This window comes from Lepidochelys kempii, chromosome 15 (assembly GCF_965140285.1).
Source record: "Lepidochelys kempii isolate rLepKem1 chromosome 15, rLepKem1.hap1, whole genome shotgun sequence".
Taxonomy (NCBI): domain Eukaryota; kingdom Metazoa; phylum Chordata; order Testudines; family Cheloniidae; genus Lepidochelys; species Lepidochelys kempii.
Genome location: NC_136394.1, coordinates 3,602,637 through 3,617,290, shown reverse-complemented (window position 1 = coordinate 3,617,290; position 14,654 = coordinate 3,602,637). Strand labels below are relative to the sequence as shown.

General features: G+C 46.1%; 1 protein-coding gene and 1 long non-coding RNA gene across 3 annotated transcripts; both read right to left on the bottom strand.

Moving 5' to 3' along the window:
- Positions 1-724: 724 nt before the first annotated feature.
- On the bottom strand, positions 725-9,877 carry LOC140898802 (uncharacterized). 2 transcript variants are annotated; one of them, XM_073313239.2, is made up of 4 exons: positions 9,662-9,877; positions 6,555-6,661; positions 4,998-5,110; positions 725-3,967 (listed from the first exon to the last, which is right to left on the bottom strand). In XM_073313239.2, exons 2-4 carry the CDS (start codon positions 6,602-6,604, stop codon positions 2,289-2,291), a joined length of 1,842 nt encoding a protein of 613 aa, XP_073169340.1. In that variant the 5' UTR covers positions 6,605-6,661; positions 9,662-9,877; the 3' UTR covers positions 725-2,288. The 2 variants fall into 2 exon arrangements, with proteins under 2 accessions (XP_073169340.1, XP_073169341.1); XM_073313240.2 differs by lacking the exon at positions 9,662-9,877 and adding an exon at positions 9,076-9,512.
- Positions 5,492-6,546, bottom strand: LOC140898805 (uncharacterized). Its single transcript, XR_012155103.2, has 2 exons — positions 6,269-6,546; positions 5,492-6,189 (listed from the first exon to the last, which is right to left on the bottom strand). It is a non-coding gene; the product is annotated as an uncharacterized LOC140898805 (long non-coding RNA).
- Positions 9,878-14,654: the final 4,777 nt, after the last annotated feature.

Genomic DNA, 14,654 nt, shown 5'->3' with positions numbered 1-14,654 from the left:
CAGGTCCTGACACATCGCTGCCCACATGGACAGAAGCATTATCCGTGGCTGAATGCCAGGCAAATCTTCGGGGGGGGGGGGGAGCACACGCACGCACGTGCACATGAGAAGGCATATTTGTGTCTGCATCTGCAAAGGCAGAAGACGACTGAAGAGTGGAGGGAAGGTTTCCTTTGCCATGATGCCAAGGAGAGAGGAGGACAGTGAGCTGTGGGCAGAGCACATTGACAAGATAGTGAGGGGGATATAAAGGCATTAAATTCACAGGCAAGCCAACTTCGCCGTTGGAGGACACTGCATACTGGGAGCATCCCTTCCCCGCCCCAAGTCCAGGAGCAGGCCTCTCCCTCACCAGTCTACACCACACTGGAGTTTTCAGGGTTAACTTTTTTGATTTGTACAAACAGCTGCACAGAGGTGGGGCCATTGAGCTGTTTGCCGATGACACTGCACCTCTGGCCAATTAGAAGCGCCAGTGGCTCAAATTTCAATGCCACTTCCAGCCCAGCATCCTTCAGCCGACTACATCATGTTGAACATCCACCACCCGAAGGAACTCCTGCTGCTGTAGCCTTCCTCTGCTTGAGCTGCATGCAAATCCTGATGGTTAAAAACTAGCGCAGCCCTTGGAATGAAGCACCACGTTGGCTCATTTCACTTACAAAAAGATTTTCATTGTTTTGTTCCTCAGCTAAATGATTAATTCCTTCCGACAATTAGCAAGTTTGATAAAATACCATTTTAATTCCAAAGATCTAATTTTTTTTAATCCTAAAGAACAAAAAAATACAACAGCCTGCTGGTGTGTTGTCAGATCAGAAATTACCCCCCCTCCCCCCAAAACAGATGGAACCAACACAGAATATTTTCCAGGGATGTGCCCAGTCTAGTGTTAAAAGTCCCAAGCAAAACATGAATCTCATCACTTCTCATGGGAGACTCTTCCACAGCTGTTCTGGAATCTCATGCCTCTGCAGTTACAACCCAAAATTACATTTGTTTTTCTCTTCTACAGAGGCACAAAGCAGGAGTCTATGGGACAGCTGGGAACAGAACCCAACAGTGTTGGGCTCTCAGTCACAACCTCTAATTTATTAGTGATATTCTGAGCTAGACTCAGGCAAGATGACTGTACAATGACACACCCAAAAGCAAACATCTCTGCACTGCTGCCTTTTACCTTCAGCACCACTCACTAGCGTTCTCTGCCAGGGACTGTTTGTATTTCAGATCACTTTTGCCCACATGCAGCAGTTTTCCTTTTCCTACCTACTCTGTTGATTTCTACTCCTACGGGGGCCTGATCTCCCCAGGTCCCTTTGACTTATTTCTCTTTCCTCCATGGCATCTGCAGCTCGCTCCAGTTTTACACCATCTGAATATTTAATGATCATATAAATTACTCCCTCTTCCAGGTGGAACAGTCCCAGTGACAGATGATTGAATACATGACCTGAAAAGCATAAGCTAAATAATCACCTCTGATCAATTCTTGTGACCCAGGGGTGGGAGAAGAGAAGAGAGAAGAGTCTATTCTTTCTCTGCACATAGACAGGCATCAAATTGCAGTCTCTTTCCCATTTTTTAGAGGAGCTTAACTATTCACTTCAGGCAATCAACGCTTTGTTACTTACTGTGTTGGAGTCCTACACTTGTAAGACTTGGCCAATACAGTTACACCAATGTATTATACTGATATAAAATACCCGCAGACTGCTGCTAACATGGACTCAGGTGATACTGGCAAAATAGCATGGTCATAGAATCACAGAATATCAGGGTTGGAAGGGACTTCAGGAGGTCATCTAGTCCAACCCTCTGCTCAAAGCAGGACCAATCCCCATCTAACTATTTTGCTAGTATAGTTTATTACAGTGTCCCTCCTTGTCCCCCACAAACTGGTAAAAGTGCAAATTTTGGCAATGTAACTGTGCTTACACTAGGGGCTTTTACCAGCACATTGTTCACTCACAAATCACACATCCTTAATAGACATAATTGTGCTAGCAAAATCTGTAGTGTAGGCATAGTTATATCGGCAAATAAGTCCATTTGCCGGGATAGTATATTGTTGGGGAAACTGGTATAATTTATACCATCAAAACTCTTGCCAGTATAAGAAGGGCAAGGCAAGTTTCCTAGAGATCTTAATTCAGTTCGATACAGTGAAGCTGAACAACATGACCAGTTCTGACTGAAGCTTCTCTCACCGTTGGAATATTTATAGGATTTTCCTTCGGTGTGAATACTTTTATAGTCAACAGTGTGGAGTTCTATGGAAGCATCTCTTACAGGTTCTCCCTGATGTGAGTTCTCTGGTGTTTAATAAGGTTGGAGCTCCGATTGAAGGTTTTCTCACAATCACTGCATCTAAAAGGTCTCTCTCCCGTGTGGATTTTCTGATGCTGAAGGAGATGCGAGCTCTGAATGAAGCTTTTCTCACACACTGGACATTTATAAGGTCGCTCTCTAGTGTGAGTTCTCTGATGCTGAATTAGATGTGAGCTGTAAATGAAGCCTTTGTCACAGTCAGCACACTTGTACGGTTTTTCTGCTGCGTGGTTTTTCTGATGGAGCATAAGCTGTGAGCTGCGACTGAAACTCTTCTCACAGCTAGGGCATGTGTAAGGTCTTTCCACATGGTGGGTTCTCTTGTGCTGAAGAAGGTGGGAGCTGCTAGTGAAGGTTTCCTCACACTTGCTGCATTTATAGTTCTGGTCTCCCACGTGGATTCGTTTGTGTTTATTTAGCACTGAGCTTCGGCTGAATCTTTTCTCGCACTCAGGACATTTAAAGGGCTTTTCTTGTGTGTGAACTCTCTGGTGCTGAATGAGATGGGAGCTCTGGTGGAAACTTTTCTCACAGTCAGGACATTTGTAGGGTTTTTCTCCCCTATGAGCTCTCTGATGGAGCATCAGGTGTGAGCTCTGAATGAAGCTTTTGTCACAGTCGGGACACTTATAGGGTCTCTCTCCTGTGTGGATTCTCTGATGCTTAATAAGATTTGAACTCTTGTTGAAGCTTTTGTTGCATTCGGAGCATTTATAGGGCTTCTTTCCTGTGTGAATCTTCTGATGTTTATGAAGATCTGAGACAAGACCAAACCACTCCTCACAGCCATCACACTTGTAGAGTTCCTCTCCCGTATGCATTCTCTGATGCAGAATGAAATGAGACCTGATCGGAAAGGTTTTTTCACATTCCCCACACGTATAGGGTTTCTGTTGTGTGTGGACTCTCTGATGTTTAATAAGATTTGCACTCTGTACAAAGCACTTTGCGCAGGTAGCGCATTTATAGGGTCTCTCTCCTGTGTGGAGTCTCCGATGCTTTACAAGGGTTGAGCTCCAGTTGAAGGTTTTCTCACAGTCGGGGCATTTATAGGGTCTCTCACCTGTATGGACTCTCTGGTGTTTAATAACTGATGAGATCCAGCTAAAACTTTTCTCACACTGGGGGCACTTGTGGGGTTTCACTCCATTGTGAACATTTTGATGCTGAATAAGCCGTGTGCTCCGAATGAATCTTTTCCCACACTTATCACATTTGTAAGGTTTCTCTTGAGTATGCGTTCGCTGATGATCAATCAGCTCCGATCTCTGTCTGAAGCTTTTCTCACACTCGGTACATTTATAGGGTCTCTCCCCCGTGTGGATTCTCTGGTGCTGAAGAAGATGTGAGCGGCGAGTGAAGCTTTTGTCACACTCAGTACATTTATGGGGTCTCTCTCCTGTGTGGATAGGAATGCTTTGGTGTTTACTGAAAGGTCTTTCACTTGGAGTGGATTTCTCCACACTCTCATCCCCTATGTTCCTGTGTTGGCCGGCTGGCCCGCGTTCACTCTCACACGTATTTCCCTCATCACAGCTGTTTGCTTTCTCTCTTTGTGATAAATTCCTGTGCTCTGCCAAACCCTCAGAATTTCCCTGCTGATGATTCTCTTCAGTCTTCCACTTGATTCCATCATCTGCGGAAATAAATGGAGAATCCAGATGTTACTTCAACACACAAAGGACATTGGACTCGTGAATGTAAAGCATATAAACATACAGCATATCATGTTGGCATTCTGACTATAGGCTGTATTAGAAAAGCTGAAAATATCCCTTCCATCTCCGTTCAGGAGTGTTGTATGTACAGGAGGTAATTGTTCCACTGTACTCAGCACTGTGGCTTCAGATGGAGTACTGGGTCCAGTTTTGGGTGCCACACTTAAGAAAGATGTGGACAAAATTGGAGACCGTCCAGAGGAAAGCAACAAAAATTATAAAAGTCTTAGAAAACCTAATTTATGCAGAAAGGTTAAAAACAACTGGGCGTGTTTAGTCTGGAGAAAAGACGACTGAAGGGGACCCCATAACAGTCATTAAGTACGTGAAGGGCTGTTATAAAGAGGATGGTGATCAATTGTTCTCTATGTCCACAAAAGGAAGGTCAAGTAGTAATGGGCTTAATCTGAAGTATTGGAGGTTTAGGTTATATATTAGGGAAAACTTTCTAACTCCAAGGACAGTTAAGCACTGAAACAGGTTAACTAAGGAGGTTGTGGAATCTGCCTCATTGCAGGTTTTCAGAACAGGTCAAACACTTGTCAGGGATGGTTTAGGTTTCCTAGGACTGGGTCCTGCCACAGTGCAGGCAGATGAACTAAATGAGCCTCTGAAGCTCTACATTTCTATGATTCAGAAGCTCCCTCTCCACCTCCTGGCTTAGCTAATGTTTCAAAGCTCTACAGAGAGGCAAGACAATGATATCCACCACGTCCTGCCATCCCACCTCAGCAGTCAGATGTCCGAAGGGGGAGGCTACAGTCCAAAGCCAGTCAGGATAGGTAGGAATCAAGGATAGACACCTGCCAAAAAGATGTAATAATGGCTGGCTACTATGCTGACTGGAGGGGACAAAGCCGTTTCAGCAGAAGCTCACGAAACGCGGGCTTCTTTCTCAGCTCATTAATGAACTCTTCAGAAACTCTGAGTGAGATACTTATTACTCACCAGAGGAGACCCCTGTAGAAAGGTCACTTTCCCTCGACTCCTGGTGAGCCTGCACATGTGGCTCTTCGCCACGTTCAATCAGGAATACAACGTCTGGTTTGGTGACAGCACGCCTGTTAGCGGGAAAAAAAAAAAAAAGAATCACACCATGTTTTCTTTTTTCAGAGTAACAGCCATGTTAGTCTGTATTCGCAAAAAGAAAAAGGAGGACTTGTGGCACCTTAGAGACTAACCAATTTATCTGAGCATAAGCTTTTGTGAGCTACAGCTCACTTCATCGGATGCATACTGTTACTTGGCAAGCATAGAGTATTTGGTATTTTGTAAAAGTCTCGTTCAACCTTACTACTTCCCAGGATTGTTCCTCCAATGGAGCATTTCAACCTGTCCCCAAATGTATTAGCTGCCATATTGTTTGTAATTTTGTTATTTCCAGTCAGGTTTGTAATTTTGCAACATTCCCTATTGTTTTCCTGTCCTCACTGGCGTTTGCAATTCCTCACAGTTTAGCACCACCTCCTAAATCTACTGGCATGCTGCTTACCTCCTCATCCAGAGCAATGACCACCACTTTAAATGCTGGACCAAATGCTTCTGTAACCATCTCCCAACCCAGAACATGGCTATTTGTTGTTAATTCTAGTTTGTGATCTTTGAACTGTTTTATATCCAAGAAATTGTTCTCCTATCCCACCCAATTTTGGGAGTAAGGTTTTGCGAGATACTATATCAAATTCTTTTCTAAAATACCAATATCAGTCTCTTTAATGGGTCTCTTCCGTCATAGGATTCCCAGATTCTAAGGCCAGAAGAGACCACTGTGATCATCTAATCTGGCCTCCTGTATTACACAGGCTACAGTCTAGGAAATAAAGGCCCCACAAATGAATACAGCATTATTTAAGGTGAAGCTGTACCATAGATAATGCCATTGTAACGTTTTCTGTCTGTCACAGTACAGCCTAAAATCTTAATTGCTTACTCAGTAACCACTACACACTAAGCAAACATCTTCATTGATTTGTCCACAAGGGCACCTTGATCTCTGTCCTAAGAGGTTACAAGGAACTGGGATTGAGATTCAATGTATTTCTACAGGAGAGTCATAAAAGACAAACACCACATAATTTTACAGACCTCTTTGGCCATGAAAGAGTTAGATGAGAGACAGGCTGATTGTGTGGATGCTGAACTGCAGAAAATTTAAATTGCTTCTATTAGAATATTGACACTCTTTCCACGTGGAACATCCCTTATTTGCGCCAACCTACCATGTGCAATGACCCAGCAGCTCGTTTCTGCTTGTGGGCTAAACACAGACAGAGAAGTACACCCATTGTCCTAAACCAGAAAAATATTGTAAACAGAGGATTAGAACGACCTTCTGTAATTTGAGTCTCCATTGACTGGAGTGGATTTATTTTTCCCTCCCACAAAGGAATGCAAGCGCAAACTGTCAAAGTCGAAGGGAAACATGAGAATAACCCTGATCTGAAGATCACTCAGGCCCCTCACAGCTCATGCCACTTCTACAAACTTGCAAATAATAGTTTTTACCCAGTGAGATCGAAGTCTTGTAGCTGTCCCTCATCACATCCTTCTGCCATTCCGCTAGCTCCTCCCACTCCTCCTCAGGAGAGCTAGACAGCAACATCAAACATAGTCTGAAATGAGAAATGAAATACACTCTGGATCCAGACTCACGGCTGCAACCTTCAGGCCAATGGAGGAGAGAAACAGACAGTCCTTGGCACGGAGAGCTGTGAAATGAGGGAGGATGTGACTCCAGCTTGGGAACTCATAGAAAGCTTGTTATTACATACTGACTTCCGTGTTCTTCCCGTAGCTAAGAAGGAAGTGCAGCCAGTATCCGAGGCCTACAGCAGTCTTAGTACTTGTTAGTGCTATGAGAGATGAACAGTCTGAGGTGCTGATCAGCCCCCAACTGATCAGCTAGTAGAAAGGCTTGAAGTTTAAAAAAAAAAATTATGAATATTTTTACAAATTCAAGGACCAAGTTCCATTCATTTTGATTTGCTGCCTATTCTAAAGGATTCAGGCATTTTCTGGGGATTCCTCAAATTCTCTCCAAATCCCCAAAATCACCAAACATTTCTAAGCACTAATGATCTTCATTTGAAAATCCATCACAAAAAAGTAGATTATTCCCAGTTCGCTTCCTATTTAAAATGTTTGTGATCCACGCAAGGATCAAAAGCAAAGCCATGTAACTTAGGCTACCAGCCACCATGCAAATAATGAACAGTGATCCTTGGATGAGAACAACCCCATGGATGCAAAAGATGCAGCAAGCATCAGGAGCAGTTCACCAAGGAGTCATTCTCCAAGATAGTAAACGTGCAACATACATTAATCATAACAGATCCTTCCAGCGCCAAGCATTGTCAGCTACATGATAGGCCTGGTCAAAGGTTTTCATTTAAAAAAAAAAAATCTTTTTGGTAAAAACTGGGGTTGTCAAAGAAACTCCACTCTTTCTCCCACCCATCAAACATGTCTTTGGAGGAGGAGAAGTTTTAGTTTTCAGAAACACTTTCAAAACAGATAAATTGAGGGAGAGGATTTTTTTGGTATGCCTGAAATTATTTGTTTAAAAAGGGCGGGGAAATGCCTGCTCTCTATTTTTTCCTCCCGTCACCCTCCTCCCCCAATTTTCTCATTCCAAAAGTGTGAGAAAAAAACATTTACATTCAAAAGTAACTTTTCCCTTCGAAAAAGCAAGCCTGGATAGTGCCTCTTGCTCCCTTGTCCAGGGTCACACTGATCACCAGATTTGGGATTGAGAAGGAATTTTCCTCCAGCTCAGAATGGTGAGAGTCCCTATGTCTTTTTTGCCTTCCTCTGTAGCATGGGGCATGGATCCCCTGCTGGGATTACCTGTGCACATCTCATCTAATCATTCACTGACATCGCAGGGACCTTGGCCTCACCTGTTCTCTTTTTCTCAGAGCCAAAATGCTTTGGTCTGACTAAAGTCTTTGGGCTTAGTACAGTTAGTGAAATGTAATGGCTTGTGATATACAGGAGGTCAGACTAAAAGTTTACTAAAAAGACGTAAACTCTACGAAACTTCCCCCCCCCCCCGTACTCTCTTATGTTTAATTTCTTACCCCCTTTTTCCTACTTGAAAAAGATTGTGGGGGAGGGGAGTTTTAAAAGAAAGTGAAGAATTTCCCCCACCAAAAAGAAAATAATTTTTTTCACTGAAAAACACACATTTTTACATTGCACACACAAACTTTGCGTTAAATTTTTTTTTTTCCACAAAACATGAGCTTTGACCAGCTCTAATCCTTCGTTACCAACAGCATCTGCAAGATACAAATCAGAGCTCTTCATTGTCACTCAGATCAGACTAGGAAATCCCCAGGAAAAGTTCCTCCCTGGTGCAACGTGGAGAGTTAGACAGTAACACTGCCATTAAGCAATATTTTAAATACAGCTGGTTTGAAACAGGTTACACAGCTCAGGAGAGACACAGGTTACACTAGAATCCATCACTTTATCCTCTGTCCACGAGCGAAAAGGCCAAGAACGTCACTGTCAAAGCTCTATCTGGGCAGAGGTGTCTCTGGCCATTCCCCTGTGAATCGGGCAGTGTATGTAGTTCATTAGTTCATTCACCTTGACCTCTCTTGGCTCCCAGCTCCCTCCTCACGCCCTATTGCTCCACCTGGGAGAACCAGAGCATTTCTCAGACTTATCACTTCATACCCAAGGGCTCTCCCAGACTTCCAGCCTCCCCACTGGCACACAACCAACCTAACTTTCTCCCTGCCTTCTCTTGCATTCAGACAGGCTTCAGCTACCCAGTCCCAGACCAGTCCCCGGTCCTAACCCAGGGGTTCTCAAACTGGGGGTCGAGACCCCTCCGGGGATTGCGAGGTATTACATGGGGGGGGGTTGTGAGCTGCCAGCCTCCACCCCAAACCCTGCTTCGCCTCCAGCATTTATAATGATGTTAAATATATAAAAAAGTGTTTTTCATTGGGGGGGGGGGGTCGCACCCAGAGGCTTGCTATGTGAAAGGGGTCACCAGTAGCTCCTGAACTCTCACCTTCTGCAACACAGCAAGACCCCGTGGTAACTTCCCATTGCAAGGCTGTGGCCCCTGCCTAAGTCCCAGTTTCCTAGACCGGATGAGCCCAAAGAGCATCAGGTGCACGCTGACCCCGGACGGCCTTACGTCGCAGGGACGGTAACACAAGGCCACGGGACAGCGCCCGCGAGTCAGCGGAGACCCGCCTGGTGCCCGCGGGGGCAGGGGCCCGGCTATCCCCGCCGGCTGGGCGCTGCTTTGCCGGAGTTTTCGCTCGGGTTAAGTCACGGGAGGAAGTTAACGCCTTTGCACAGCGAGTCTGGAGGCCGGTGCGGGCGGCGAGCAGCCCGGCGTTTGGAGAAAGGGCGGCGAGGGACCCTGAACGGGGCCGGGCCCCCCCGCCACCGCAGTCCCGGGCACTTGGCGGCGTTGCTGGGACCCGCCCCAGCCCAGCAGCCGGAGCCCGGCGCGACCCTCCCTCCCGCCTGCCCCAGCCCGCGCCCCGGCCGCAGGTCCCCAGGGCCAGGGCCGGCCCCCGCCAGCCCGCCCGGGCGGCTCCTCCCGGCCCCGGTCCAGCGCCCGACCCGCCGCCGGCCCGGCTCACCTCGCGCCGCCGCCATCGCGCCGCCGGGCCCGGCCAGCGCCAGCGCCAGCCCCGCCCGCCGTAAGCCTGCCCCTGCCGGCCGAGGCGGGGGATCCGGGCTGCAGCCCGCTCCCTGCAGCGCCGGGCCCACGGGCGGGGAACCTGGAACGTTGCCCCGCCGGAGCCCGAGCCGGGTCCGCCCCTGCCCCGGTCGCGAACTCACAGACCTGCGGGGCGGGGCGGGGCTCGCCCCTCTCCTGGCACGGGGCTGGGCCCAGGAAATGTACATCAGCCCTGACCCCACCCTAGGGCTGCCAACTTTCTAATGGTGCAACCCCCTGTCCCGCCCCTGCTCCGGGGCCCCGCTCGCTCCATCCCCGCTCCCTAGCTCGCTCCCCCACTTTCATGGGGCTAGGGGTTGGGGGGGCGTGAGCAGGTATTTCGAGCAGGGGGTTGGACTAGATGACTTCCTGAGGTCCCTTCCAACCCGGATATTCTATGATTCTGTGATTTCCCTAAACCCCCCTGGCAGGGTGTACACCCCCCTTGAATTTCCCCAACACCCCCCCCCCTCCCCAGTTACATGCAGTATTGCCAATTTAGTGCTTGGTTGGAAATCTGAATTTAAATTGAAACAGTAATCCACACTTTAAAAGCATATACAGTGTATGAGAAAATACTTATACTGAGAAAGCAGAATGGGTTTGAAAAGTATGAACAAAGATTAGCTTCCTCATACAGCTATTTAGGGCAATGTTGGCACATTTGTTTAGGCTATATTGGCCTACCTAATCATTTCAAATTATGATTTATTAGCAAGGTCTGACTGAGCTCTCCCCTGTCAGCTCGTGGTGAGCCAGGGATGCATGAAAAGGCTTCAGGACCAGACTGTATTTAACTGGACTCACCTACTCTGCCTAGGTATCCAGCAGACAGAGCTGTGCTGCACAAGAGATCAATTTTGGCTGGTGCTGGGTTACAATCACTGAAGTATAAAATGTGGGGGTCATGAAATGTTGTTCTCCTTATTCCCTCTGTGCTTAATTTGTGCCAGGGCTTGCCGGGGGGAGCCCAGCACCTCCAGGCTCGGCAATGCAGAGCCCTGGGACCTCTGGGCTTGTCAGATCAGTTACAAAAGTAACAAACTTGCTTGAGCCCTGGCACCTCTTTCGTTACAAATTAAGCACTGGTCACCCTCAACTGAACTGCACTTGCTAGGCAGGAGGTTTGGATGCCAGATCCCAGTGGGGGGAGAGAGAGGGTGGGGCCCAGGTGTTTTGCTTGGTGGTGGGGGCTCTGCCTAAGAGTCACAGGCACTATTTGACCTGCCCCTCTCTCCTGTTTAGAGAGAGAGCTGATTAGGCTCCAGTCTTTTGGTTTGTTAAGTGATCGCTAGAGCTGAAATCACTGAGCATCAGGTCTAAGTGCTTAGACCGGCTGTGGGACAGTGTCTGTGAAAGAGACAGCCCAGCCGGCACTAGCAGCGAGGTTCCCCCACCGAGAGCTGAAATCACTGAGAGCTGGGTGGAACCTCAACAGACTGACTTGCAGAGGTTACAGTGGCAGGTGGCACAGAAGGTGACAGTGCAGGGACATTGGGGATGGAGCGATTGAGTAAACGGTGGCACGACAAACAACTGCGGCCAGAGCATTGGACTGTGTTTTAGTGACTTTGCTCCAGAACGCTAGATTTGTGACTGGGAAACTTATACAAATATACGTTTCCTAGTAGGCCAAGATTTTTAAAATGCATTATTTGCCCAGGTCGTTATCTCACATCATCGCTATCTCAGGAGGTCATTATACGGGGAGTTTCTGTACTAAACTTTTTTATTATTATAATTATTTTTTATGTAAGAACGGCCATATTGGGTCAGACCAATGGTCCATCTAGCCCAGTATCCTGTCTTCCGACAGTGACCGTTCCAGGTGCTTCAGAGGGAATGAACAGAACAGGGAATCATCAAGTGATCCATCCCCTATCATCCACTCCCAGCTTGTGGTGGACAGAGGCTAGGGACATTGAGAGAATGGTGTTGGATCCCTGCCCATCCTAGCTAATAGTCATTGATGGACCTAACTGCCATGAACCCTGTTATAATTTTGGCCTTCACAACATCCCTGGCAAAAAGTTCCATGGGTAACTGTGCGTTGTGTGAAGAAATACTTCCTTTTGTTTGTTTCAGACTTGCAGCCTATTAATTTCATTGGGTGACCCCCCTAGTTCTTGGTTAAGTGAAGGGGTAAATAACACTTCCTTATTTATTTTTTCCACACCAGTCATGATTTTATAAGCCTCTATCATATCCCCTCTTAGTCGTCTCTCTCTTTTCCAAGCTGAAAAGTCCCTGTCTTTTTAATCTCTCCTCATATGGAATCTGTTCCCTACCCCTAATCATTTTTGTTGCCCTTCTCTGTACCTTTTCCAATTCTAAGATATCTTTTTTGAAATGGAGTGACCAGAACTACACGCAGTATTCAAGATGTGGGCATATCATAGATTTATATAGTAAAAGTGAGGAGCTTGGTTTGCCAGACTGATCAGCTAAGCCAATACTGACAACCTGTATGAAAAGGCTGCAAACACTGGGCCTCTGGACTGCATCAATGTGCAGAAAGCCTTATAAGCCAGTCACTTTCAAAGCCAATTTTAGAAGAACTTAATGAGGCTGTTAAGAATGCTAGAGACACAACTCAGTTTATGTGACCCTACATGGCTGTTGCATCATACTTTCTATTTAAGCAACAGATACCACACACTGCAAACTGGAGGCCAATGTTAAGTGCATTGTCATTTGTTAATCCTGAAACTGGACACTGGTTTCGAACAAGACTGCCAAATGCTCGCTATCTTTCTGAAAAAACTCAGCTGACTCTCTAGAAGCATGCGGTGTAACAGTGAAAGACTCAGCAGTTGAAAAAGTGAAGAACTCTCTCACCATATTCAAAATATGTGCATACATAGCTGATGAATGCATTAGTGCAAATAGGCATCAAAGTATTAAGTCATTGTGTATGTTTTCTTGGTGTCCATGGTAGGCCAGTGATGCATTCTAGATGTTCAGGTTATAGAAGACACATCAGCTGCATCTGTGACATCTTAGAAGAGTTAAATACTTGTATATTGAACGCCAAACAGGTGGCTGCTTGTGCATTTGATGGAGCTACAAACTTCTCTGGAAGACATAGTGGAGTATAAGCTTTGCTCAGAGAAAAGTGAAACCTTAGTCTCTCTTATACACACTGCAGAGGCCATCTACTCCAGCTAGCTCTAGTACAAGCTGCAGAACCTTCAAAAGGCATTAAAAAGCCATAAATGTAATGGCTTTTTATGTTCTTTTTTTCAGCAAGAGTCCAAAAGGACTGAACATCTTGGAAAGAAATGGAAGATACACTGGGATTGAAGTTCAAATGAGTCCAACCTGGGAAAACCTGCTGGCTTTCTCATGAGCAATTCTTGGCTGTTGTCCTAAAATTACTGCAACCGTCATTACTGGCTTTGGAAAATATCCACCAAGATAGGACAGATCTAAGTAGTGAGACTGGTGGACTACTTTTATTACTAAGTTCATAGAAGACTATGGCCATTCTCTCTCTTGTAAGTCTACTGTTGAAATGTCATTAAAAAATGTCATCCAGGCATCGGCTACAACAGTAGTAGATCTTTGTCCGGCAAGAGAAGCTACCCTTGGTTCAATCAGAGATATCCATTGAAAATGTACTGGAAGAAGCAAAGACTTCAGTCCAGAAGTTGACTAATGAAGGTACTTATATTGACTCCTTAAGTGAAGAGGACAAGAAGTGTTTGTTAAGCCAGCTGAAAAAGTACACAGACTTGATTCTTACAAATCTACACTAGCAATTTCTGGATTCTCTCAACCTCTACGTAGCTTTTACAGATGCTTGTCTTATACGTTGAGTGGAGCGAGGCACGACCAGCAATGGGGCTGCCATGTGCTCAGGACGGAATAGAGAATTTGAACACAGAGTGGACGATCACACGACAGACAAATGAAGATTTAACTTCAACCTCTTTAACATCACTAGTAGTTCAACCCAATCTTTGTGTTCTGTTTCCTGGAATGAAAGTAGGAATTCATCTCTTGCTACTCCCAGTCACAACAGCTACAGTCGAGCGTTCTTTTTCCTCATTGAATAGAATTTTGTGTTCTGAAGCAATTGACCCACTCCTCTTTATAACAGCCCTTAACATACATGGGAGTGCAGCAGTACCCCCTGGCTTGACGTGGTTTCCATCATATACAGGGTTTACAATAATGTCCAATGGCTCTCAACACCCCCTTTTTTGCAACAGCATCATACAGTTAACTCATATTCAATCATAATGCAAAGCTCTCTCTCTCTCCCCCTCTCCCCACTCATGCACAAACAAGCTTGTTGTACTCTCTCTGCCTGCTTTGGTCAGATTTCTGTTATCTGTTTATTCCCCCTTAGTCCAGTCAGAGTGACCAGAGCATCACTGTGAATATGTCTATGCTGCAAAGCGTACCCATGTCCTGGTTTGCATGTGTGCAAGCACTACTAGGCAAGCCTGCCCCATAGCTCAGAGCTCATACCCCTGTACCCAGGTCCATACAAGACTGCAGTTATACGGGTTTGGAGTTAGGATTTCTGGGGTTGTAGCCCCTCACCAGCTGGAGCCACTCTAGGAATTAGTTTGCAGTGTATTGTGGGAGAAGTTGTCTGTCCTTTCTGGACCCTTGTCCAGATGTGATTTTATCCCACCAGGAAATTTCACACTTCTGACTCTGCACACTCCTCCTTCCAGCTCTTCCAGCTGGGCCTACGCCCTGGACACTGCTGGATGAGCTGCTCCTGCTTGTGGCTGAAATGTTTATGCAGAAGGGTAGACATTCTGCAAGATTCTGGATGACATTTCAGCAGCAGTTTCTGAACCACGGAAGGTGGCAGGACCCAGAGGGAGGAATCCATTTCCAGCAGACTGGAGACACATGTCCCTTCTTTCAATTACTGTAGATTCCCCATATATAGA